Source organism: Cyberlindnera jadinii (assembly GCF_001661405.1).
Source record: "Cyberlindnera jadinii NRRL Y-1542 unplaced genomic scaffold CYBJAscaffold_5, whole genome shotgun sequence".
Taxonomy (NCBI): Eukaryota; Fungi; Ascomycota; class Saccharomycetes; order Phaffomycetales; family Wickerhamomycetaceae; genus Williopsis; species Williopsis jadinii.
Genome location: NW_017963656.1, coordinates 184,815 through 208,083, shown reverse-complemented (window position 1 = coordinate 208,083; position 23,269 = coordinate 184,815). Strand labels below are relative to the sequence as shown.

At 45.0% G+C, this 23,269-nt stretch overlaps 11 protein-coding genes across 11 annotated transcripts; 6 read left to right on the top strand and 5 right to left on the bottom strand.

Annotated features, from left to right (window-relative positions):
* Positions 1 to 253: 253 nt before the first annotated feature.
* Positions 254 to 1,912, top strand: HIS7 (imidazoleglycerol-phosphate synthase; the record flags this gene model as incomplete). The annotated part of the gene is made up of 1 exon (XM_020213337.1): positions 254 to 1,912. One exon carries the CDS (start codon positions 254 to 256, stop codon positions 1,910 to 1,912), a length of 1,659 nt encoding a protein of 552 aa, XP_020070904.1.
* Positions 1,913 to 1,918: 6 nt separating this feature from the next.
* Positions 1,919 to 3,488, bottom strand: SRM1 (Ran guanyl-nucleotide exchange factor). Its single transcript, XM_020214838.1, has one exon. It carries the CDS (start codon positions 3,423 to 3,425, stop codon positions 1,998 to 2,000), a length of 1,428 nt encoding a protein of 475 aa, XP_020070903.1. The 5' UTR covers positions 3,426 to 3,488; the 3' UTR covers positions 1,919 to 1,997.
* Positions 3,489 to 3,745: 257 nt separating this feature from the next.
* On the top strand, positions 3,746 to 5,128 carry ENP1 (snoRNA-binding rRNA-processing protein ENP1; the record flags this gene model as incomplete). Its single annotated transcript, XM_020216846.1, has 1 exon — positions 3,746 to 5,128. One exon carries the CDS (start codon positions 3,746 to 3,748, stop codon positions 5,126 to 5,128), a length of 1,383 nt encoding a protein of 460 aa, XP_020070902.1.
* Positions 5,129 to 5,166: 38 nt separating this feature from the next.
* PLC1 (phosphatidylinositol phospholipase C) lies at positions 5,167 to 7,443 on the bottom strand (the record flags this gene model as incomplete). The annotated part of the gene is made up of 1 exon (XM_020216845.1): positions 5,167 to 7,443. The coding sequence occupies one exon, from the start codon at positions 7,441 to 7,443 to the stop codon at positions 5,167 to 5,169; it is 2,277 nt and encodes a 758-aa protein (XP_020070901.1).
* Positions 7,444 to 7,882: 439 nt separating this feature from the next.
* Positions 7,883 to 9,039, top strand: VPS51 (Vps51p). The gene has a single exon (XM_020214837.1). The coding sequence runs from the start codon at positions 8,207 to 8,209 to the stop codon at positions 8,906 to 8,908; it is 702 nt and encodes a 233-aa protein (XP_020070900.1). The 5' UTR covers positions 7,883 to 8,206; the 3' UTR covers positions 8,909 to 9,039.
* PRE7 (proteasome core particle subunit beta 6) lies at positions 8,945 to 9,658 on the bottom strand (the record flags this gene model as incomplete). Its single annotated transcript, XM_020212642.1, has 1 exon — positions 8,945 to 9,658. One exon carries the CDS (start codon positions 9,656 to 9,658, stop codon positions 8,945 to 8,947), a length of 714 nt encoding a protein of 237 aa, XP_020070899.1.
* Positions 9,659 to 10,133: 475 nt separating this feature from the next.
* Positions 10,134 to 11,651, top strand: CYBJADRAFT_167276 (FTR1 family protein). Its single transcript, XM_020214836.1, has one exon. The coding sequence runs from the start codon at positions 10,202 to 10,204 to the stop codon at positions 11,564 to 11,566; it is 1,365 nt and encodes a 454-aa protein (XP_020070898.1). The 5' UTR covers positions 10,134 to 10,201; the 3' UTR covers positions 11,567 to 11,651.
* A 396-nt stretch (positions 11,652 to 12,047) lies between these two features.
* CYBJADRAFT_167275 (M20 family metallopeptidase) lies at positions 12,048 to 13,887 on the top strand. Its single transcript, XM_020214835.1, has one exon. The coding sequence runs from the start codon at positions 12,157 to 12,159 to the stop codon at positions 13,777 to 13,779; it is 1,623 nt and encodes a 540-aa protein (XP_020070897.1). The 5' UTR covers positions 12,048 to 12,156; the 3' UTR covers positions 13,780 to 13,887.
* Positions 13,888 to 14,056: 169 nt separating this feature from the next.
* Positions 14,057 to 15,871, top strand: CYBJADRAFT_126617 (uncharacterized protein; the record flags this gene model as incomplete). Its single annotated transcript, XM_020212656.1, has 1 exon — positions 14,057 to 15,871. The coding sequence occupies one exon, from the start codon at positions 14,057 to 14,059 to the stop codon at positions 15,869 to 15,871; it is 1,815 nt and encodes a 604-aa protein (XP_020070896.1).
* On the bottom strand, positions 15,868 to 17,997 carry PTR2 (Ptr2p). The gene has a single exon (XM_020214834.1). It carries the CDS (start codon positions 17,530 to 17,532, stop codon positions 15,970 to 15,972), a length of 1,563 nt encoding a protein of 520 aa, XP_020070895.1. The 5' UTR covers positions 17,533 to 17,997; the 3' UTR covers positions 15,868 to 15,969.
* A 4,546-nt stretch (positions 17,998 to 22,543) lies between these two features.
* MIH1 (putative tyrosine protein phosphatase MIH1) lies at positions 22,544 to 22,972 on the bottom strand (the record flags this gene model as incomplete). Its single annotated transcript, XM_020212067.1, has 1 exon — positions 22,544 to 22,972. A coding segment is annotated over one exon (429 nt), but the record flags the coding sequence as incomplete, so codon positions are not given.
* Positions 22,973 to 23,269: the final 297 nt, after the last annotated feature.

Sequence of the window (23,269 nt, the reverse complement as noted above, 5' to 3'; positions counted from 1 at the left end):
CATTAAACCAAAGATTCGTATATATGGCATTCTGGAGAACAAAAGTATCGCAGTGCATCGCGGTTTCCTAATCAGGGAATTACTACTTTCGGCCATTTATATCTTTTTCCCCCGTTGATGACTCCAACTTTTTTTTTCAGTATGTGCTGCTCCGAGTGAGTCAAAATGGAACTCATCGCCGTGACAAATCACAGCTTCAGGGCACCAGAGCTTGCGAACAGCAAAGAAAACGATATTCATAGCGAAGTGAAGGATGTCAGAGGTTGTCCATATCATCGATGCTGAGAGCGGTAATCTACGCTCTCTGCAAAACGCCATTGAGTTCCTCGGTTATGAGACAAAGCTCATCAAGGACGCTACAGATCCGGAGCTGGCTAAGGCTACGAAGCTGTTCTTGCCAGGTGTCGGCTCGTACGCGCATTTTGTGAAGCTGTTGTTCACCAAGGGCTTTGAGAAGCCTATCAGAGATCATATTGCTGCTGGCAAGCCGATTATGGGTGTTTGTGTTGGTCTACAGGCCCTCTTCAACGGTAGTGAGGAGAGCCCTGGTGTTGAAGGGTTGAAGTACATCGACCTTGAGCTAAAGAAGTTCGATGCCACCACGAAGAGTGTTCCAGAGATTGGCTGGAACACTCTGGAGATTGTGGGAGACCAGTCCTTCTACGACTTGAATCCAAATAACCGTTACTACTACGTCCACTCGTATGCTGCCATTGTGACTGACGAACAGGTGAGAACACTGGAGGCTGAAGGATGGGAACTGGCATTGACACAGTACGGTGATGAGAGATTCATCGGCGCTGTATCCAGAGACAACGTCTTTGCCACCCAATTCCACCCAGAGAAATCGGGCATTGCTGGTCTCAAGGTCATCAAGGCATTCCTCGAAGGTAAGAAGCATACTCCATTGCCAGATGTGATACAAAAGAGAGATCCTTCAAATAACGGGCTGACAAGAAGAATCATTGCCTGTTTGGATGTGAGAACCAATGACAATGGCGACCTGGTTGTGACAAAGGGTGATCAGTATGACGTTCGTGAGAAGGATGAACAAGGTGGTGACGTGAGAAACTTGGGAAAGCCCGTTGAATTGGCTCAGAAGTACTATGACCAAGGTGCTGACGAGGTGACTTTCTTGAACATCACCTCATTCAGAAACTCCCCAATCAGAGACGCTCCAATGCTTGAAGTGTTGAAGAGAGCTGCACGCACCATCTTTGTTCCACTAACAGTCGGTGGTGGTATCAAGGATGTTGTTGACCCTGATGGCACTAAAGTCCCAGCTTTAGAGGTTGCAGGCCTATATTTCAGATCTGGTGCTGATAAGGTGTCTATTGGTACTGATGCTGTCAATGCTGCTTTGAAATACTATGCTAATGGTAACAAAGGCGACGGTTCCTCACCAATCGAGACTATCTCCAAGGCATACGGTGCACAAGCAGTCGTCATCTCTGTAGATCCTAAGAGAGTCTACGTGAAGGATCCACAAGAGACAAAGAATAAGACCATCAAGACCTCGTTCCCAGGGCCAAACGGCGAGGAGTTCGTCTGGTACGCTACAACGGTCAAAGGTGGCCGTGAGACTACAGACTTGGGTGCTTACGAACTCGCACAAGCTACAGAGGCTCTCGGTGCCGGTGAAATCCTGTTGAACTGTATCGACAAGGATGGCTCCAACTCTGGCTATGATTTGGAGCTGATCAACCATATCAAATCTGCCGTTTCTATCCCTGTGATAGCTTCAAGTGGTGCAGGTAAGCCTGAGCACTTTGCCGAAGTGTTCGAGAAGACAACCACTGACGCAGCTTTGGGTGCTGGTATGTTCCATAGAAACGAGTACACCGTGGATCAAGTCAAGCTACACCTCGCAGACGTTGGTCTTCAAACGAGAATTGATAGAGAACAGTTGTAAACACTGTGTGATTTATTAACATGTTTATACGTATAACAATAGTGGTATTAATACATAAGATATACATCTACTTTTGTTCAGGAAATCACTCTTCATCTTCGAGCTTATCCTCTCTCTTTTCAGCTTCTTCTTCAGAGAGCTTGACACCACCACTGATGGAGAACTGGCCACCAGCACTTATCAGCAGAATGTCTTCATCCTGAGTTGCAGTGTTCTTGATTCTGGTTGGTGTTTCCACATCTTCACCAGCTGGACCAAGACCAACGGCATAAGTCTCACCGAACCCCCAGGAGTAAACAACACCGTCTTCAGAGATTGCCAAAGAGTGATGTGATCCAACAGCCACTGATCTCACCTTTGGGATCTTTGTCAATCTGGTTGGCACTGGCACAGATCTTGGCTTCCCATGGACATCCTTGAAGGTCTCCTCTGGCAAGTCGTCCTTTGCGATACCAATCTCGAACATGTCGTATCTACCAAAGGTATAAACGGTACCGTCCTCAGACAATGCCAAAGTGTGATGTTCACCAGCAGCGATCTGCACAATATTCTTGTCAGACAATGACTCGACTTCTGTTGGCACTGTCACAATAGAGCCATCCTCCAAGTCAGAGGAGATACCACATTGGCCGAATTGGTTCAATCCCCATGTCAGGACTTTTCTATCCTGTGTGATGGCAAAACAGTGGAATTCACCTGATGCGATGTATGTAACATCAGCCAATCCAAATTCTCTTGGTTCCAGCGTTCTCAGTCTGTTACGCTCCAGAATTCTTCTACCCAGTTGGAACTGCTGGCCATTACCCCAGGCATAAACAACACCCTTCTTGTCCAGTCCCAAGATGTGGTCTTTACCCGGTGCCAATTGCACAATGTCCTTGAACTCGTCCACTTTCACTGGAGTCTTCTGAATACGGACGTCATGTTTGAAGCCCAGGATACCTTCATTACATCTGAAGGTACCCCAGGCGTACACATCACCGCTATCGAGCAACACTGCAGATAAGTTATCAGTTGCTGCCAGCTGTACAACCTTTTGATCCTGAGGCAACCCTTCAACCAAACCAGGTGTCGATTCCTCTTCATTCAGATCACCATCCTCGTCGTCGTCGCTGTCAGCAGCGTCCATGTCCTTCAGCACCTCCTTCGCCTTGGAGGTATCCCTACCAAGGACAAAACTATCATTGGAACCCCACGACCAGACCTGGTTCTTGGAATCAAGTGCTATTGTATGCATACCACCAGCGGCAAAGTCCACAATCCCCTTATCCTTCAAGAACGGATTCAGTCTTGGTCTCTTCACCTCCTTGGTCTTTGCATCTGGACCTAGACCAAGCTCACACATCGATCCCGTTCCCCAGACAAACACATCCAGCTCGGTTGATTTGGCCGATGGGATCTTGTTGATCTCTGGTAGATGCTTGAACGAGTTCAAAGATCTGCCGGTATGTCTTGCCCTTTTAGCCGGACGCTCAGAATCATCAGATCCACGCTTTCTGTCGAGTTTAGCCATGTTCGGTTTCCTGTTGCTGGTGTTTGAAGGATGCCAATTGCTACTCGGTTGTAGTTTGTTTATTTGTTTTGTTTGCTGATGCCTCGATCCCCTCCGTGGTGAAGTTTTGATCTCTCGGTGGCCAAAAAGGGTAAATTCCGGGATCCGAAGAGCCCCCGGAATTCGTATAGACCTCGGAACTCGATTTTTGTCCTCGGAAATTGGTGAACACCCGGAACTCGAGATCCGGCCCTTCGGTGTAGGGTAAAAAAAATTTTAGAACCCATTCGAAAGCTCATCGCATCTCATCTCATTTTATCAAAGAATAAAGGGTATAAAATATGGGTAAAGTCAGTAACTCAAGACAGAAGCAGCGTCATGATCCATTCTATAAGGAATTGACAACACAAGGTGGTAATTTGAGAACCAAGAGCAGGGGTAAAAAGAAAGAAGAGAAGGATGAAGATCAAGAGTACATTGATAGCGCAGCATCTAGAAAGATCTTACAATTGGCTAAGGAACAGCAGGATGAGATTGAGAAGGAAGAGGCTCAGCAGTTGAAAGAGCAGGGGAAATTTGCATTTGGTGCGAGATTTGCTCAAGGTGGAGATGAAGATGAAGAAGAGGAGGATGAGGATGAGGAGGGCTACGAGGACTTGTCCGATTATGGGCCTGATGAGGAATTCGAATTCGATGAGGATGACTTGAACGAAGAAGATGCCAAACTGTTTGAGATGTACCTCCAGGAGAGCAAGGGTGCTCAGAGCTACGGAATGGATGACTCCTATAACTTGGCTGACAAAATCATGGCCAGTATTAGACAAAAGGAGGAACAACAATTGGCTGAAGCTCATCAGAGCACAAGACCTGAAGGTGCTGTTCTGCTACCTCCAAAGGTCATCGCTGCCTATACAGGTGTCGGTGAAATCTTGTCAACGTACACTCATGGTAAACTGCCAAAGCTGTTCAAAGTCATCCCATCCCTAAACAATTGGGAAGATGTCCTATACGTTACAAACCCACAGAGATGGACTCCACATGCGGTCTATGAGGCTACTAAACTATTCGTGTCTAACCTGTCTGCAAAGCAATCACAGAGATTTGTTGAAAATGTCCTCCTTGAAAGATTCAGAAACGACATTGAAGAGAGTGAAACCCACACTTTGAACTATCACATCTACAGGGCATTGAAGAAGGCGTTGTATAAGCCAGGTGCTTTCTTCCAAGGGTTCCTCTTCCCATTGGTCGAAACAGGCTGTTCTGTTAGAGAAGCTACAATTGCAGGGTCCATTCTCACAAAGATCTCAATCCCGCAATCCCATTCCTCAGCTGCGTTGAACTATTTGCTTGGACTGGACTTCTCACCAGCATCAACGGTGTTCATCAGAGTCCTCTTGGAGAAAAAGTATGCACTGCCATATCAAATCATTGATGAATGTTTCTTCTACTTCATCAAGTTCAGAAACATCAAGGAAGATACCATGGAGGACGAGACGTATAAGCAAGTACCACAACTTCCCGTTGTGTGGCATAAGGCATTCCTCGCTTTTGCTCGTCAATACAAAAACGACATCACTGATGAACAAAGAGACCTTTTGTTAGAGACTGTACGTCAGAGAGGTCACAAGGATATTGGTCCTGAGATAAGAAGAGAGCTGTTGGCTGGTAAACCTCGTGAAGAGCCCACACAGGAGAAAGAAGCCAATATGATTGATGCATTCTAAATCTTCTATATACATAAATGACATAATATTTGGGGTCATTACTTCGTAAACGTTTCGTAATTTAACTTGACAAAGAGGGTTGAAAATATGTACTCTTCACCTTGCAAATCATGCAGTGGGATATGTCTATATCCTTGCTGCAAGTTATCCAGTTTAAAGCAGTTCACAGCAACTGCAACATCCCTTGTCTTGACTGAAAACTTGATAAAGTTGAGTCCATAAGCATCCTTCATGACTCCTTCAACCTTGTATTTCCACAATGGATTGAATCCATTAGATTTGATGGACTTGGTAGAGGTGACCGGCGAATCGATATATGTTACAGTATTTGAGTCCAAGTCGGTACACTTTAATGGAACAATTTGGGTCGACTCGACAAATTCAAGGACGACAAATGGACTTAGAGGATCTTCCGGTCTGAGTTCTTTGGGTCTAGGCAATAACTGTCCAGAGATGATCTCAATTGAAAACTTGACATATGACTGCTTTGTTTGGATATTCTTAAATTTCGTAAATGGGTCAATGTTTCGCAACTCCGGAGGTTTCAATTTATATCCACATTTGGATCCACAGTCAAACATTGCTTCATTGACCTGTTGGCCTGTATCGTATGTTTGCCAATTAGTAGCAACCATTTGCACCCCAAAAGTCCAAGGAATAATTGGTGAGAAATTCGTTGAGTTATACCTATAGCCAGCTGGGTATACACGCATCATGAAAGTTCTGTTATGCTTTTGGATCAAATACTTCTTTTCCTGATCCTTGATCATATTTTGGAAGTTTCTGTCACTGAATGAAAAAATATGGTTTGGTTGCTTAGACTCTGGAAGAGAAAAGTTTATGAATTTCAAGCCTTGGGAGTATACTCCCAAAGCAGCAAGCTCTGGAATAATCTGGGAATATTTCTTACTCCTTTTGATTTTAGTCTTTGACTGTTGTGATTCTTCTTCATCTTCTTCCTGTGCAGTCGTTGTTGTAGAGCTTGATGTCACAGAGCTCGATGAGAAAGAGCTCTGTGAGACATCTGAGTCTTCAAAGGACGTCTTTTTAACCTTCACAAGAATCCTATGTTTTAGATCCATAGGGCTCGGAAGCTTAAACTTGTGATGGATGGATGCTTCAGTCACCAAAACATCACCCAATATTTCAACTAAAAGATCCCTTACTATGAGTTGAAAAACAGGTTTACAGTGCACTTCCAAAGACAAAAACAAAGGGAAAGGTGTGAGTATGAATGCGTATTTCATAACAGTTTCCAACACATCTCTCAAGGGGATGGACGATGTAATTTTGCCATGAGATACCACTGGTCCGTGATCGCCATCCCAGATATCAATTTCCACAGAGCGACAACCACGTTGCAAAGCTCTTATGTAGCCCTCAATCGATGTTGAATTTCCGAATTGTCGTCCCAACAAATATGTGTTATGGGAAGAGGATATGAAGTATTCATTAAATGGATGTGAAAGGTCCTCAGAAGAATCCACTGTCGCTTGAGAGTATGTGGACGATAGAAAATCTGTAAACCCGTCAATGGTCATAACCCCATCTGTACTTCTCGTAAATCTTGTGAAGATCTTGTCGAGGCCCTTGGTCGATTGTTTCTGCACCTTCGATACAAATCCTTCAAATTGTTCAAACGATATGGTCTCAGTTTTAGTCACGGTTTTGAATATCCCGATGATTTCCGGTCTTTGCTTCAGCTGTTTAACGAATTTTTGAAACTCCTCAAAGTTTAAAGAACCATTATGGTTAGAATCTGTATCGTTAAATATCCTCAACAGGTGCTCCTCATCGCAATTTATGTGCAGTCTCTTTGTCAATTTCACAATGTCTTCAAACGATAGGCACTGTTTCCTGTGTGGTTCTTTATCGATATAGTTCTTCCAATGGATATGTGCAAAGTTCTCATCTGGTATGGATAAGTATCTCATCAGTTGTCTTCTCCTTGTAACAAGACGATCCAACGTCGAGATGAACACTTCAAACTCTGCCCTTGACGGAGCAATGATATTCAAAGTCTTCAACTTCCCGGTGGATATGTCCTTGTAGAGGATTGTTGCCCATCTATTGTTATAGTTCTTCGAAACCCCATACTCTTCACGGTAGTTTCTGGCATCATCACCAACACGTATCTGTTGAATCCTATCCAACGAGACCGCCTTGTTACTCCACATCAACAGCGCCTTCTCCAGGTCAACCTTAAAGATCCTCTGTACCTTCTTTCGACGTGTAATTCTCAGCAATGGAACCCCATCTACCAACGCCTGTGGAATCTTCGGACTGTCCAACACCAACTCTGTGTTCCCCTCCATGTCTTGTCCTATCGCAACATCCAAACCATCCTCCAACCCTTCACTGAGGCTTCGTGTCATGGGACCTTCCACCATCTCCTCCAGCGGAGTCGGATACCCAAGCAGTCCCTTCACAACTGACCGGAGACCATCCACAGGGCGGTTATCCACCTTACTTCGCAGTTGTTCATACCGCTCTCTTATTGAGCGCATAACGTGATTCTCCGTTCCCTTCCTGGCGCTGAACCTCCGCTTCCTTACAATGACTGGCGGCTCCCACTGGCTGTGATGTTTGGTAGTTGGCTTGTTTTTTGCTTCAACACTGATTCCTCCTTTGTTTTGATTGATGGAAAACGGTGGCGGTGTTTGTTCCTTCGCTTCTGTTTCGATGCGCGCGCACGTCTGCGCGTTAAAAAAAAGGCGATGGCACCAAAATAAACAAACCACAAAGACGAAAAGTAAACAAGCCACAAAGACGAAAAGTAAACAAACCACAAAGACGAAGAGTAAACAAACTACTATTTACGTAGGTAGTGTCGTCACTGATTACAGCGTATAGAACAAATGCTAAGGTCAACTGAACGGTGGTTTTAATTTCCCTCAGCTAACTTCCATCATCAAAACAAGAAAAAAAGATCAGAAATAGTGCCTGTATTGTGTCCTCTACCGGTGATGATACGTTTTCCCTTTGAAAACGTCTCTACTCCCCAACCCGCCCCCACGGCCGATAGATCCAAGAAAGACCTGCTTAACCGGCTCCACTTTAGCAATTGAGAGGGTATCAATGGAGCAGATATCGCATAAGAAAGCTTCAAAGAGCGAACAGAGGAGACGTGCTCTGAAGGAGTACTACAGGCTCAAGAGGCTTGAAAAGGAGGATGGGCTCAAGCCGACGGCGGCACAGTCGAACGAAGATGAACCTCAGGCACCAGAAGACGAACTGGACTTACAAAAGTGTGACTTTAAGACCTTGATAACGCAGACGAATAAGCTGAGCCTCAATATTAATACGATAAGTTCCACTACGAAGAACATTGTGTATAACAACTATTATGAGCTCATAAAGTTGAACGATTTCCTGGATGATTTGACACACCTGAACATATATTCTGCCGTTGACGATGAAGACAAGAAGAAAAAGTCTAAGAAATCCGTCTTGGAGATACTGGGAGGTGGTTCTGTGAATAAAGAGAAAGATACTGTGGTACCAGAGGAGATTGACACTTTTCAACGGTTGAGAAGTTTGATGAACAAGATTGAAAGCCATGATAAGAACACTTTCCAAAAATACACTGCACCAACAAATCCCGATAACGAGATATCAAACATCTTCAACGTTCTTCAACTACACGAATCCAGCAAAGAAGTTGAAGAGTATAAGGCAAGACTATCGGAGACTCTATCAAAATGGATAGATCAACTACAGGGGTCTGGAAAGGACTCGTTAATACACCAGTTGAGGGATTTACAAAATGCCCTTGTATAATAGATCTCAGTACATATATCGATTGTATACATATCTTCAATCCTTCTTTAACTCAAAGTATTCAGTTCTAACGCCATCTTTGGTAACAATCAGAATCTCCAACCCATCACCAACGTGGATGTGTCTCTCCGTGGCCGAACTGAATGCGTCTCTCACCAGTTGGATGACTTCCTCCAATGTCAAATACTTCAAAGGCTTTTTTGTTCCATCTGGCTCGTACTGGTTCTTGAAATTCACCTGGTTATCCAAGAACGGCATGATTAAACTTGCAGCGGCACCTCCAGCTCTACACTGTTCCCTTTCATAAGAGCCCACAGGGTCAAAAGAATATACCGCACCTTTACCTTCTTCGTCAAGCCCCGCAATGATAGTATGGACGTAGTATGGGAAGAATCTCTTGCCGTAGAGCATATGCTGTATGAATCTAGCACAACTCTTTAAACTCATCCTCTTTTGGTTGTTGAAATGGTACCATTTAAGCTGATTCTTGAACCTTTGAATTAAGGCATTTCCATCGGCAGAGAATCCGTTAGCCGATATCACAATGTTATCACCAACGTCAAACACCTTTGGTTCGTAACGTGAGTTAATCGAATATCCAACGGTGTGTCTGGTGTCTCCGGCAAGCACCGCAAAGTCCTCTCCGGCAATACCCAAGATGGTACCACCAGAGTCGGAGTATGGGTTGAAGCGGTGTTCAATTGGTACAGTCTCGTGGTGAGACTCATAACCTGATCTCACTGTGGCCATTGCTATCGTCTTATCCCTTGCCTTCACAGATAAATCACAATAAATGGTAAACAAATCACAATACGCAGCAGCTTTTCGCCACTTGCAAACGCCAAAAAGATGGCTTCTCCGCGAACTCGTTTTACATTCTGGTGCCGTTGTTGGCCTCTATAAACTTTTGTCAAGGGTCACGCCCACTTGATTACGTAATGAAAATGAACATCTCCCTTACGTAAGCAAGATGGAAATGATAAGTGCCACAGCATCGGTCCCGTACGACTTTTTTGCCGCAGGCGACCCTTCATCTCGGTAGAGGACGCATATCTCAACCATCTGCACACCCATTTTTTTTTCAACACTTTTCAGCCAATCAACAAGGGGGGCACAACCTTAATTTTTTGAATCCACCCAATAGCACCTTGGCAAAATTTTTTCTCCTGCTTCTGCGTATAAATTTTTACAGGGTTGGCGTTTCTTGGACTGTAAATCCCCCTAAGCACAGAAGCCTCCTCCTTAGCCAACACAAGGAACCCCCATTGTACCCCTAGTGCATACATACATACAATGGCGTCTGGTGAAGCGGTGTTTAACGTTTCTGTGTTCTTCGTTGTTCTCAGAGAGACCCTTGAAGCGGTCATCGTGGTCTCTGTGCTGCTTTCGTTTGTGAAGCAGGCCATTGGTGATGGTGACAGAGCTCTTTACAGAAAGCTGCTCTTCCAGATTTGGCTGGGTGTTATTGCTGGTTTGATCATCTGTCTGGCCATCGGTGGTGGTTTCATTGGTGCATACTACCGTTATCAGAATGATATCTTTGGAAACTCTGAGGATCTTTGGGAGGGTATTTTCTGTATGATTGCCACAGTGATGATCTCTTTTATGGGTATCGCCATGCTAAGAATCAACAAGATGCAAGCCAAGTGGAGATTGAAGATTGCAAGATCCCTGCTTGCAACACCAAAGAGAAAGAGAGACAGATTCAAACTCGGTTACTTGACAAAGAAGTACGCCATGTTTTTGCTTCCTTTCATCACTGTGTTGAGAGAAGGTCTCGAAGCCGTTGTCTTTGTTGCCGGTGCAGGTATCACCACTAAGGGTTCCTCTGCCAGAGCTTACCCATTGCCAGTGTTTATTGGTTTGCTCTGTGGTCTCTTGGCTGGTTTCCTGTTGTATTATGGTGTCTCTTATGCATCTATGCAAATCTTTTTGGTGATCTCTACCTGTATCCTTTACCTGATCGCTGCAGGTTTGTTCTCCAGAGGTGTCTGGTTCTTTGAAACAAACACCTTCAACAAGAAAACCGGTGGTGATGCTTCTGAATCTGGTGATGGTAACGGTTCTTACGATATCACAAAGTCCGTCTACCACGTTAACTGTTGTAACCCGGAGTTGGATAACGGTTGGGATGTGTTTAACGCCCTTCTCGGATGGCAAAACACTGGTTACCTCGGCTCTGTTTTGGCTTACAACTTGTATTGGTTGTGTTTGATCATTGTCGTCTTGCTGATGCTCTTTGAAGAGAGAACTGGTCACCTGCCATTCTTCAAGAACTTGAAATTGAGACAGTTGAACCCAATGTACTGGATCAAGGGTAAGTACAAAAAGGAGCTTACTGAGGAGCAAAAGAGAGAGCTGTTCAAGCAAGTTAAGGAGGAAGTCAAATTCAACAACGATGGTGGTATTGAGGAAGTTGATGCTCCATTGAATGATGACCTTGCTGGTACTTCTAAGGAAACGTATGAACTCAAGCAGACCACCACTTCAAAGTCCCACCGCCACATTGATACTCATAGCATCACTGCTGGTGCTGAACAGAGAGCCGCCACTGCTGCTCTCTTTGGTGCCACTGATGAGGAGGTTGTTCCAAAGCGTCTTGTCTCTGCCAGTGCCACTCAAAGAGCTGAGACATCGGAGCTCCTCAACGGTCATTAGAGTAGGATATCCCTCTCTTGACGTTTCCACAATGTCCTCTAACCGGCTTGTCGTCTTAATATCCCCTTCTTTTTTATATTTATATGTTTTTAGTTCTGCCCACCATATGCTTTATCTAATCTCTTAATACGCTTATGAAATGGATCTGTTGTAGCTCAATCGCACAACCATCAACGACAGGAGTATTCACTGTGCACACTCGACGCCTTTGGCCGTGGAGAGCCTTTGGCCGTGGAGAGCCTTTGGCAACTGGGGCTTTGGGGCTTTGATCACGTGAATGGACAGTAGACACTGGAGGGCATTGTAGTGTGCCTGTGGGCTCATCGGCCAGTGTATGTGATGTGCGGATGTTTTCGTGCGTAGGCGCACGACCACCTCTACCCCCCTCAGTCCTTCCCCCTCAGTCCTTCCCCCCTAGTAGTGAACCCACAGCTTGACGTTTTGGGTAATAAACCCGACAATGCTTCTTCACCGATGGTGTGGATTAGTGCTGAGGTTGTCTGCTGTTCTTTGCTTGAGCGTTGCCCTTCTACTGGATGTGCTGTGTGCTGGTGTAACTTGTCTACTACGCCATTGATATCTGGTCTAGAATGGTGTATATTCCGCGTTGGTCGATAACTGGTGCGCTCTACGTGCTTTCGCAGCTTAGCCAGAATCACGATTACTGCCCTATAGGTGAGACTATACGTCCATCTGACTTCCAGAGGGATAACTCCTCGGTGGAGTTCATTGTGAATGATCCTTCTTATAGGGCGCTATCAGTGGATAAGCTCTCGGGTGCCATTCAGCACCCGACAGTCACGTTTGATGGTGATACTCTGGAAACAATAAACGGTACGCAGTTTGTAAAGTTCCATGAGTTTCTGAGAGGAGAATTCCCCCTGACCCATGAAACTCTGTCCCTGGAGAAGATTAACACCTATGGACTGCTGTATACTTGGGAAGGAAGCGACCCCTCATTGAAGCCCCTGCTGCTTATGGCACATCAGGATGTTGTTCCCGTTGGTGAAGAGACAAGAGGCGACTGGATCTATGATCCATTCAGCGGCTTCTTTGATGGCGAAAATATCTGGGGACGTGGCTCCTCTGATACTAAGACCATGGTAATTGGACAGTTGCAAGCCGTTGAAAGGTTGATACAGGAGGGATTCAAGCCTTCAAGAACGATTCTTTTGGCATACGGATTTGATGAAGAGATTGGAGGTAAAATGGGCGCAGCTTTTATCTCTGAACACCTCTATGAGAGATATGGTGCCAATGGACTCTACTCTTTACTCGATGAAGGTGGCACTGCTATGGCTGTTGTTGGTGGCACACCGATAGCACAACCTGCAGTTGGTGAGAAGGGTGTTGTGAACATTAAGATCTCATTGACTACACCTGGTGGACACTCCTCTGTACCACCAGACCATACCAACATCGGTATAGTGTCTAAACTGGTGTCCCTCATTGAAGATACACCATTCAGACAAATCATGGATGAGCATAACCCAGCTTTTAAGTATCTCCAATGCATTGCGCAGCACACTGATGAGTTTACTCCAGAGTTCAAGCAAAAGGTTTTCAGATCTACTTGGGATCCCTCTGCTAAAAAGGACGTTCTTGACTACGCTGATACCGTGAAAGAGCTCAAATACCTCGTCAGAACCTCACAAGCTGTGGATATCATCCACGGTGGAATCAAGACCAATTCACTTCCAGAGCTGGTCACCATTGATATCAACCACAGAATCTCCATAGAGTCATCTGTGAACGAAACAGTCCACAAGATCGTAGACAACGTCCTGTCGATCGCTAACAAGTTCTCGTTGGGTTTATACCATGACAATGAAGCGTTGCTTGAACCAACCTCCAACGGGTACTTCAATGTCACTGCACCAGTTAGTTTGGAACCTGCAAGGATATCCCCTTCCAGCAACGAGCAATGGAGAATATTCGCCGGGTCCGTTAAGCACATCATGGAGGACTACATCTACCCAAACATCACAAGACCATCTGTTGTTGCACCGTCAATCACCACAGGTAACACTGATACCTCCCACTACTGGGGCCTCACCGAGAACATCTACCGTTATAGGCTGAGCACCATGCACGGAGTGCTTGAAGGGCACACCCACAGCGTCAACGAGCACACAACCATACAGAACCACCTGTTTCTCGTGGCATTCAACTACGAATACATCAAGAGCGTTGACGAATATGCCAAAGCGTGAGCTCTTTGCCCCGATAAAACCCCATTATCTCCGTGCCTTAACCCCGGTGTTTATTGTTTGTTTACTCTTTTATGTACGGGTTTATCACAACACAACACAACACAACACATTTACCACCTCTGTAGTCGAAGTTCCGGTGATTTAGATGGCTAATCTGTACCAAAAGGTGCCTTCACTGTTCATTCTCGCCCATCAAGAGCTTTCCAATCGTCAATACTTCCCTGAACCCCCTAGCCGCCCGTCACAACCTCACAGTTCAGCAACCGCCAGTTCAGCAATGCTTCAACTCCACAGTATGAGATTTGACTCTTTGAAGGACCTCGAGGCCTGGTCAGCTGCTGAGCCGGATCCTGTGGACGTGTTCCGTGTAGCGAGGGTGAGCCTGGCGTCCAGAGTGGTGCCCAGCAACCATCGGAGCGTTATGGTTGTTCATGATTTCCAGAATGGCTATAACAAGGGCGAAGATGACTGTCCCTGGGGTTATTATCCGCATCACAACGGTGTTCATTACAAGCTGCAGTTCCCAGGGCTGGTTGACACCTTTGTATACTTCTCTCATCATAGAGTCACTGTACCGCCAGTTTCGTGGATTAACTCCCTTCATGGACTGGGCGTCCCAGTATTGGGCACACTCATCTTCGAAGATGACGAACTTGACGAGTTACTCGTTAAGCGAGATGGTGACTTTGTCTATTCTCGCTTATTGGTGAAGCTTGCGGCTCACTACGGGTTTGATGGGTGGTTGATAAATGTTGAGACTACACTTCGAAACAAGTCGCCGTCGGAACTTGCCTTGTTCATAAGTGACCTCCGTACAAGACTACACATTGCGATACCGCATTCCAAGGTTGTTTGGTATGATTCTTTTGTCTCTACAAATAGGATATCGTACCAGAATGGCGTGAATGAGAGAAACTACGATCATTTTGAGAATACTGACCTGTTTCTGACCAACTACTGGTGGAAGGAGGAAACGTTGAGGGCGAACGTCAAGAATATTGGCTCGCTTGGCCTCAAGAGGCTGCTTGTGGGTGTTGACGTTTGGGGGAGAGGGTCGTGTATAGGGAAGGGAGGACTTGATATTGGGACATCTTTGGAACTTTTGAGGGTTTATTCCTCTAATGTTGGGATATTTGCCCCAGCATGGACATATGAGAAAAACTTTGATGATTATGAAGAGTGTGATAAGCAGTTTTGGGTAGGCGATCCGACCAAAGACTATCCAAATGGAGGTGTATCGACCTATATTAGTGAGATATCAGCTCCCATATTTAGTTACAACAATGCTATTGGGTTCTTTACAGTGTTTGGACAGGGAGAAGGACATTTTTTCAACGTCTGTGGTGAAAAGGTCTATAACACACACTGGGTGAACAACTCACTCCAAACAGCGATGCCTCTGAATTACCAGAAGTATAGCATCAACAGAACAGAGGCATTCTTTGGTGGCTCCTGTCTTCAGATAGACTATTCTATGGACGATACGTTCATAGATCTCTTCAAAATTAAAGCTGACGCTTCATCTGGGATAGCTGTCTCGCTGGCTTACAAGCAGCTGGAATTCACACAAGACCAAATAACTCAGCTGGAGATATCGTATTATGTGGAGAGAAGGTACAAATCAGTCACCAAGGTGAAGAGTGGAGTTTTCAAACTCCCATTGAAGAACACAACCATCTGGAACCAGCTCACTACAAAGTTCAATTTCCCAAGGTTGGGAGTACATGAGCACTTGGTTATCGACACTGTGAGTGTGAGGTTACTCCACTACAGTTCAAATCTTTTCAAATCGTGGATTATCTTACCCATGAATCACCACAAGCTACTGCTGGGGTACCTTGTTGTAACTTCTGCTGATCACGACGACACAATGCCAGTCACACGGATCTCCAAAAAGAAGTTGGATAAAGGACAAGTACTTGTTCAATGGAAGGATTATGAAAACTCGTACTGCTGGCTTGTATATGTCAACTCATCTTTCTGTGGGGCCTACTCAAACACCCATTTCATCGCTAGCCCCACAGACAGAATAAGGGTTGACACAATTACTCGCTTCGGGGTCGTGCTAAAAGGTACTGATCTATTCATCTAGGTCGATATATCATGTTACTGGTTCTACACTCTGCCTGGTTTTCGATAAATCTGTATCAATTCTGATATAATTACAAAGTACCCAAATTCCAGCTTCATTCACTTCTTGAGAGCTAGGGTGCTTGTAACCGCATCCACTTGCAACACTTCTTCCTCAAGGGCCAATTTCTCAGAGACTACGCTCTTGACATCGTTGGCTGTGACAGCAGTAATGGCTTCTTTTTCAGCCAGGTGATCTAAGTAAGCTCTTCTCAGCTTCTCTTCTTTCTCCAATCTCTCAACCTCCATCACTTTGTGCAAGTCCTTGTATGCCCATAAGAAGACAACTGCAGAGATAACACCAGCAATACAAGTAGCAACAAATGGCCAAATAAGATAAGGATCGATAAGGGCAGAGACACATGCCTGGGAGATAGCAGCAGAAATGGATTGCATAAACAAGAAGAGAGCCATGACCAATCCCTTCATGTGATCTGGAGCACGGGTGTACGCAATCTCATAAGCTGCAGTATTGGCAAAACATTCAGAACTTGCCTGGAGAACATAAAGAACTGTCTCGACCCATACCGAGATTGGGGATACACCTGTTCCTATTGTACAGTCTGTCGCATGGTAACCACACGGTGAAGTTTCGTACACTCTCCATTGAATAATAGCACCAATACCTGCAGATAGGGCTGCAAGCATGAAACCTAGGAAGATTCTGTACACAGGTTTAAAATCGATCCCCCATCTTCTCAAAAGTGGGTATACAACGTTGTTCAAGATTGGGATAAGAACAATGATGGTCAACGGGTTAAAGTTATCGATCAAATCGTTTGGAACGCCGTTGGTGGTCATGGAAGCAGCTTGAGAGTTCTGAATACCACCAATACCTCCGTCGTTGATGTTATAGATAACAAAGAAGAGAAAGATCTTACATGCATCCATGGTGGCCCTGACATCTTCGACAAACTGGTCTGTCCAGGTGATTTTCTTCTTTCCCTTCTTATTTGTTTCCTCAATTGATGAAATAGCACCCCTCTCCACCATATTCTGTGGTTTAGGGTATTCCCAGAACTGATTTGCTCGGAATCTCTTGATAAAGTTACCAGAGAATGCCACTTTCAAAACCTTGCATGCTTCTTCGATGATTGAGATTCCGTTGGGTGTCTCCTTCTTCAGATGTGGGGCCAAGAACAAAAGCACTGGAACCATGATAAAATAGACAATGCCTGGGATCAAGAAGGCAAGCCAAAATCCAACTCTCTTTGCACAGTAGGAAGTTGCCAACGACAGGAAAGCACCAACATTGATGGCCCAATAGAAGATCAATGTCATTCTTTCTAAGGATGCTTCTTTAACAATGATAACTCTGGAACCGTCCTCTCTTGTCTCCACAACGTCTCTCTTGTGGGCATATTGGTCATACAGCAAAGGCAACAGGTTTGGCTTGATCAAACCGGTACCCAGGGCAAGTGATAGGATAGCGATGATGGTTGGTGCTAAGGCATGGCCTCCTCTAATCACAGACGGAATAGCAGCAATGATAAGGATGATGTGTGAAAAGGCACCAACCCAGACACCATACCAGATGGTTCTCATTCTACCCCATCTCTTGTCGGAGATGTATCCACCCCATAGTGGTGTCAGATACGCAAAGAACGTGAGAAGCAGCGTCATTGCAGAGGCTGTCTGTAAACCGAGACCCAACGCACCAGCGTTTTGCTGTGTACCTGAAGGTGGTGCACCACTACCGTTTCCTCCCTCTGGCAATGGCAGTTGAATGAAGTTGTTCAATCTACCCTTCACTCCGTAATATGACGCTCTCTCTGCAAACTCGATCAGACAGATCAAGTAGGTTGCGTATGGAGCATGTCCCAGGGATCTCGGCAAAGTCTGGTACTCTTCTTCAGTTGGCTCTGGGAATCGAGCGTTGTACTCCTCTAGAGAGTCATACTGATCAGCGAAATCGTCAGAAGTGTTGTTATTGGCAACTTCCACCACGACTTCTGAAGCGTTCTTCTTCTCAACATCAGACTGCGAAGCAGCACGCTGCTGCTCTGCAGTGAATCTCTTGCCTTTAAAGATATCAGAAATGGCTTAAGCGAGGGAAATGTGTTAGTCTTCACTTTGCTTCAGGCTCTACGATGGACTCACCCATGATAAGAGATACCTAATAGGAATCTTAGCACTACACCATACGGGACTAAACGGGACATGGGTATTGCATGTCTTATATACAGCTTTCCCGTGTAGATCACCTTTCCCCAATCAATCCTCTCATACACACTTTTAACCCACACACCACTGGCCATTGCGACATCTCTGCCTTTCGCTCCTCCATTTATCCATGGTATCGCACTCGTGTGAGCACACTGGTGATCAGCCTACAAGTTCATTCAATCATGGCTAAGTGCCGTACAGATTTGACACGCTTACGGACCCACTGAAGATAGCAAATCGTACGTAAACGGTGTCATTGGCGTATGCAACGGCACTTTAAAGGGCAACAGAGATAAACACACACGCCAAGTTGCCCTTCTGTAGCCTACAGGCCCGTAGTGGCAAGGCCAGCATCAATCATTGTGCCGACGGCCTGGATACGGAACACACAGCCATGCATCACCCGTGCGCTGTGTGTGTATGATCACGAGCTCAAGGATTAATCCGGAAGAAAGTCCGATAGCCAGAGACTTATTACGGTGCATATGTCTTCACGTTTGCATGGACAGACAAACCTTCTTTTTTTATTTATTATGTAAGTGGATGATCGTGTTGATAGAACGGGTTGTGTTTCCGCTGGTCTCCGGGGTGCTCTGTGATGTTCTTCCCATGGTGTCGTTGTAGTGGATGGTGTGAATTGTCCGTTGCGTGGTGGAATATGGCTGCAATCACCGCTACAGTCGCCCTGACAGTCACTACAGCCACCACGACAGTCACTACAGCCACCACGACAGTCACTACAGCCACCACCGTGCGAGGCACCATTTCCACTTCCCCCTCCCACGCTTGAAGCGTGCGCTGCGTGTGTCCACTGGTTATCAACATATCGCCCTGTAACACGGAAGTTGTCAGCTATAGCCTGCATGTGAGGCTAAAGTAGTACAGGGGAGAAAGTTATCTCGCTAAGGACAAACCACTCAAGGTCCCTGGATGGTGGAGTTGTAGTTGTGTTCGAGGTGGAGGTGGAGGAGCCCTCACATGGAGTCACCTTGGCACTCAAAGCCTGTGGAGTAGCGGAGCTTGTTCCGCGTTGTATGATTGGTGCATTGGCTGCTATTGTCTATCCACTCCGGGACTAAACACCCATAACATCGCAGTGCTGCTCAGGGAATAGTGCATCGTTGTTAGGTCCATCTCCTTTAGGCTGATTACCCCGTAGGGGCTGGATTTGCAGATATCAACGGCATCTATCTCTACGACAACACAGGATAAGGATTGCTTCAAGACGGCGTAAGGAAAGCATCAAGGAGTCGACAACGGCCATGGCATCATACCCCAACATGTAGGCATCACCCACTGAATGCACGGCGCTGTTGCTCCCACAAGCAGAGGGAAAAGACCCTCACCCTCATCCTCTCCTTCTCCTCCTATCCAGGCTGACTTGTACACCAATGTACTGTGTGTACTGTGTGTACTGCACGACTCATCGCCGAGGACTCCACACCACCCTTTCCATCACCACGCGGTCTTAGCTACAACCACACAGCTGCCGTCCGATGTCTGTCACAGTGCTGGTTTCGCTACAATGGGAGGTATGAATGTCGTCACCGGTGTTGTGTGGTGAAATATGTGGCTCTCCTACACTTAGTTCCAGATACGTGAAACCGCCACTCCACCTGAGTAAGGCCTCTGTGCGATGAAGTTCAACACTCACAGCAGAGAGGCTCTACCGTCTTACGAGCAAGTAATGCTCTGATCGAGTGACGCCACTGATGATGCCTGGATCTCAACCGTCTGCTACAAAGCAGAGTATTATTTGCACGGATAATCCTCTATGCGCTATCTCTTATCAGCATCAGTAGATCCACTGTAGTGCCGATCCACTGTGGTGCCGATCCATCTCGCTATCACACGGTATATCGCTAGGGGGAGGATTACCGCTGTTGCCCCAAAAAGGCGTCCTTTTGTAGACTTTTGTAGACTTTAGCGCCAAATGTGAAACTACGGTCAGGGCACGAAAAGGCACGGCAAAATGACAGCAAAACTGATATGGGCAATTCAAGCCTAAAGATTAAAGCCCTTCCCAATGAGGAGATTTTACGAAGCATACAACGACATTTGACAAGCTTCTTGTCTGGATCATATTGCCTACCATTCAGTCCGGAAGGGACCAGACGTTCTGCTCATCATGAGCCAGTTGTAGACCGTCCACTCACGACGCGTGTGTCTTTACCACTGTGATATTCGACCTTCGGACTCGATTTCCGGATTTATCACTGAATTATATCAGCTGTGATTTACTATAACACTTTATAGTGATCACATCCTTCTTGGGATATGATGACATGAAAGATGAATCCTCAAGATTCGAGTGTTTCTCTATAATGGTTTAAAAGGCACTGCTTGAACCATTATATTTGTTCTGTATAAAATTCCCAGAATTTGATCCCTCATCTTTTATATTTTTGAATTTTATTACTATTAAGATTATTCTTGTTGTTATGATTAGTTTAGAATGATACTCATAAAAATAGCAAACCCCCTTCAAATATCCCCAAATTATACCACAATGTAGCTCTTACCCGAATTAAGAAAGATACAATGTATGATGATGTTACATTCAACGCTTTCTGAGATATCACCATTCATAGTTTATATGGTATAGTCAAGAAACACACATAAATTTGCTTATATCTCAGCAACACAACAAAAATCGGGAAAACTGACGAGGGAAACAAAAGAACATAACCACAGTATCATATAAGCTGAGTCTGAGCTTGATTGGATCAATGGTTGTTTTAAAATAAATCACAACGTGTTGCATTATATATCTCTGATTCTTCGTTGCCCCAGCAATCGTAAAAATGTTAGGATGTTTTTAATTTCCGCTGCATTGTTTACATTTTGAATTCTTATCAACACAAAATGACATAAAACCAGTACAGCTTTATACACAGAATTAAAAATATCACAGAAGAAAGGCCAAGAACAAAAGATTGAACAATAATGACAGGAATCCCAGAGAGTGTCCAAGAAAGATTCAGAGGACTCTTACTGGGGCCATATACATCCTACCGTTGGTGAAAGATATATTGTGACGTCGATATAACTGGAAACATTAAGCTGAACTTCGAAGAGCACACTGGGGACTCCTTTCGCCTCTCATTGCACAAGGAGGAAGTAATGCGGTTGAAGAGGAAGATAGGCGAGATGCAGTCCGCGAAGAAGTCAAAGCAAGGCCGCAAACAACACAGGGAATAACAAACATAATGACTGACAATCATTGGAAAATCATAAGACACCTAATATCATCCTACGAAAACATCGTGCTACCACCATTCGAAAGTCAAGAGTTGGTAACCATGAGCAGAAACCGTGGGATGAACAAAAACTTGACGATGAGTACACGAGAAAGACATGCACCGGCTGTGGGACAATAAAACACACACTATCTCTGGCCGACCGCACCGTCCGCTGTGCCTCGTACAACTTGTCTGTCGACCATGACATCAACGATGGGCGCAACATCCTCATCAAGTGTCTTACTACATCTCACTAAGACACACACACAAGGAGTGCGTTCATACTCCTGTAAAGCCACTACCTTTTTGCTGTCTCTAAAGAGCACAGAAAGGTATGAACATGAACGCTATCAATTCCAGATGATAAATCAACTAAAAGAATAATCATGCTGGTCATGTGCACCTGCTTTAATTGGACCGCACTAGCGTGATGATAACATAGATATCACTCAAAGCAGATGGAGGTGCCAGCATTGATGGTGCTGTACAGTTGGCTGCTATGTTTTATGTCATGGCACATCTATTGAGCATAGGAATCGTTATCTTCTCGTATGTCTCCGCTATTTTGCACTAGGTGTACAAGATCACTTTTCAGATTCACAGATTGATAGCCGACTTAATTTCCCACTACGTAAGCACTCGTAGAGCTTACACAACACACACTACATACTATCATGACTTGAAATGCAATTTCATTAAAGTAAAATAATTGGGATACCAACCCTGATAAAATAGGAATGCACAAGTGTACTGCCAGAAAATCGTTAACAGGAATACGCTCCAAGCTGAACCAGATAATATCAAATATTAGCAATGGTGAAAGATCTGCTCAATTTTCTCTTGCTTAATTGGGAAGGTTGGAAATCCTCATGCTTGTCATCAGAAGGAGGTTGTGCAAGACTAGTAGTTCTTGCTAGTTTTTCGGAGAGTGGAAACTTAAATCCAAAGTCCAAAGATGCTGGTGGTTTGTTCTCTTCATCCTCATCGTTAGTTTCATTAAGGCTTGAATTCATAACGTTACTGCGTGTGAAATCTAGCGAGTTTGACTTGAGCGACGAACGACGTCCGAAGAGAACCGCATTTGAAGTGGCAGTACGTCTATGGAGCCCTCTCGATGAGGATGAATGTATGCTCTGTTGGAGAGATGCAGTGTATGATAGACTGTTGAAAGACGATACGCGTTTCAAATCACGTCTGAATCGTGTGAGTTCCTTCTCACAGGCAGTCTTGTGCTTGTCGTCGTTCATCTCCACATATTTTTGAGGGAAACATCTGGCTGGTTGAAGATCAAAGAAAGACTTGTATCCACCTTCAAGGATTACAATATCTGGGTAGTCCAAGTGAGGATATCTGTCCTGGTTCATGTTTCTGTCACAGGTTCTAAGATGGCTGGCCATAAGAGGTCCTCTATATGAACTGAACTCACAATGGAAGACAATCAACCGATTCTTACCGTTATCAGGCCTGTTATGGAGAAATTTGTCCTCTAGTTCCTGTTGTGACGAAACGTTTACAGAGCCATTGATATGTCCACCTTTATATTCGTATTCAAAACGACAATCCACAACAACAATGCTATCATAGAATTCTTTGTAGCGTCCATCCAGGATTTTACAGAGAGTTTCCACTGTGATTCTTGGGATGGAATCATTTTTGATATTGAATACTTCGATTTTCGACTTAGCCAATAGCGACTGAGTCTCGGATGCATTCTCGTCATTGAGAGACCCAGGTTCCGTTGTTGGATCAAAGGTTTTTGTAGTTTCCGTAATCTCCTTCGTCGAGTAAAACATAGAATGTGTACGACGAACTTTGGATCTTATAGGTTTCTTTTGTAATGGGGAGCCCAAATCCCTTTTGTGTAGTCCATCATCACTGATCGATCTTTCAGCAATGGGCGATGGCATGCAGAACTTATCCAAGTCATCCTCGTCGTCATTTACGTCCAAAGT

Coding starts and splice junctions, on each gene's coding strand:
- VPS51 (XM_020214837.1), top strand. CDS start 8,207: ATGGAGCAGATATCGCATAAGAAAGCTTCAAAGAGCGAACAGAGGAGA.
- SRM1 (XM_020214838.1), bottom strand. CDS start 3,425: ATGGCTAAACTCGACAGAAAGCGTGGATCTGATGATTCTGAGCGTCCG.
- CYBJADRAFT_167275 (XM_020214835.1), top strand. CDS start 12,157: ATGGTGTATATTCCGCGTTGGTCGATAACTGGTGCGCTCTACGTGCTT.
- PTR2 (XM_020214834.1), bottom strand. CDS start 17,532: ATGACGCTGCTTCTCACGTTCTTTGCGTATCTGACACCACTATGGGGT.
- CYBJADRAFT_167276 (XM_020214836.1), top strand. CDS start 10,202: ATGGCGTCTGGTGAAGCGGTGTTTAACGTTTCTGTGTTCTTCGTTGTT.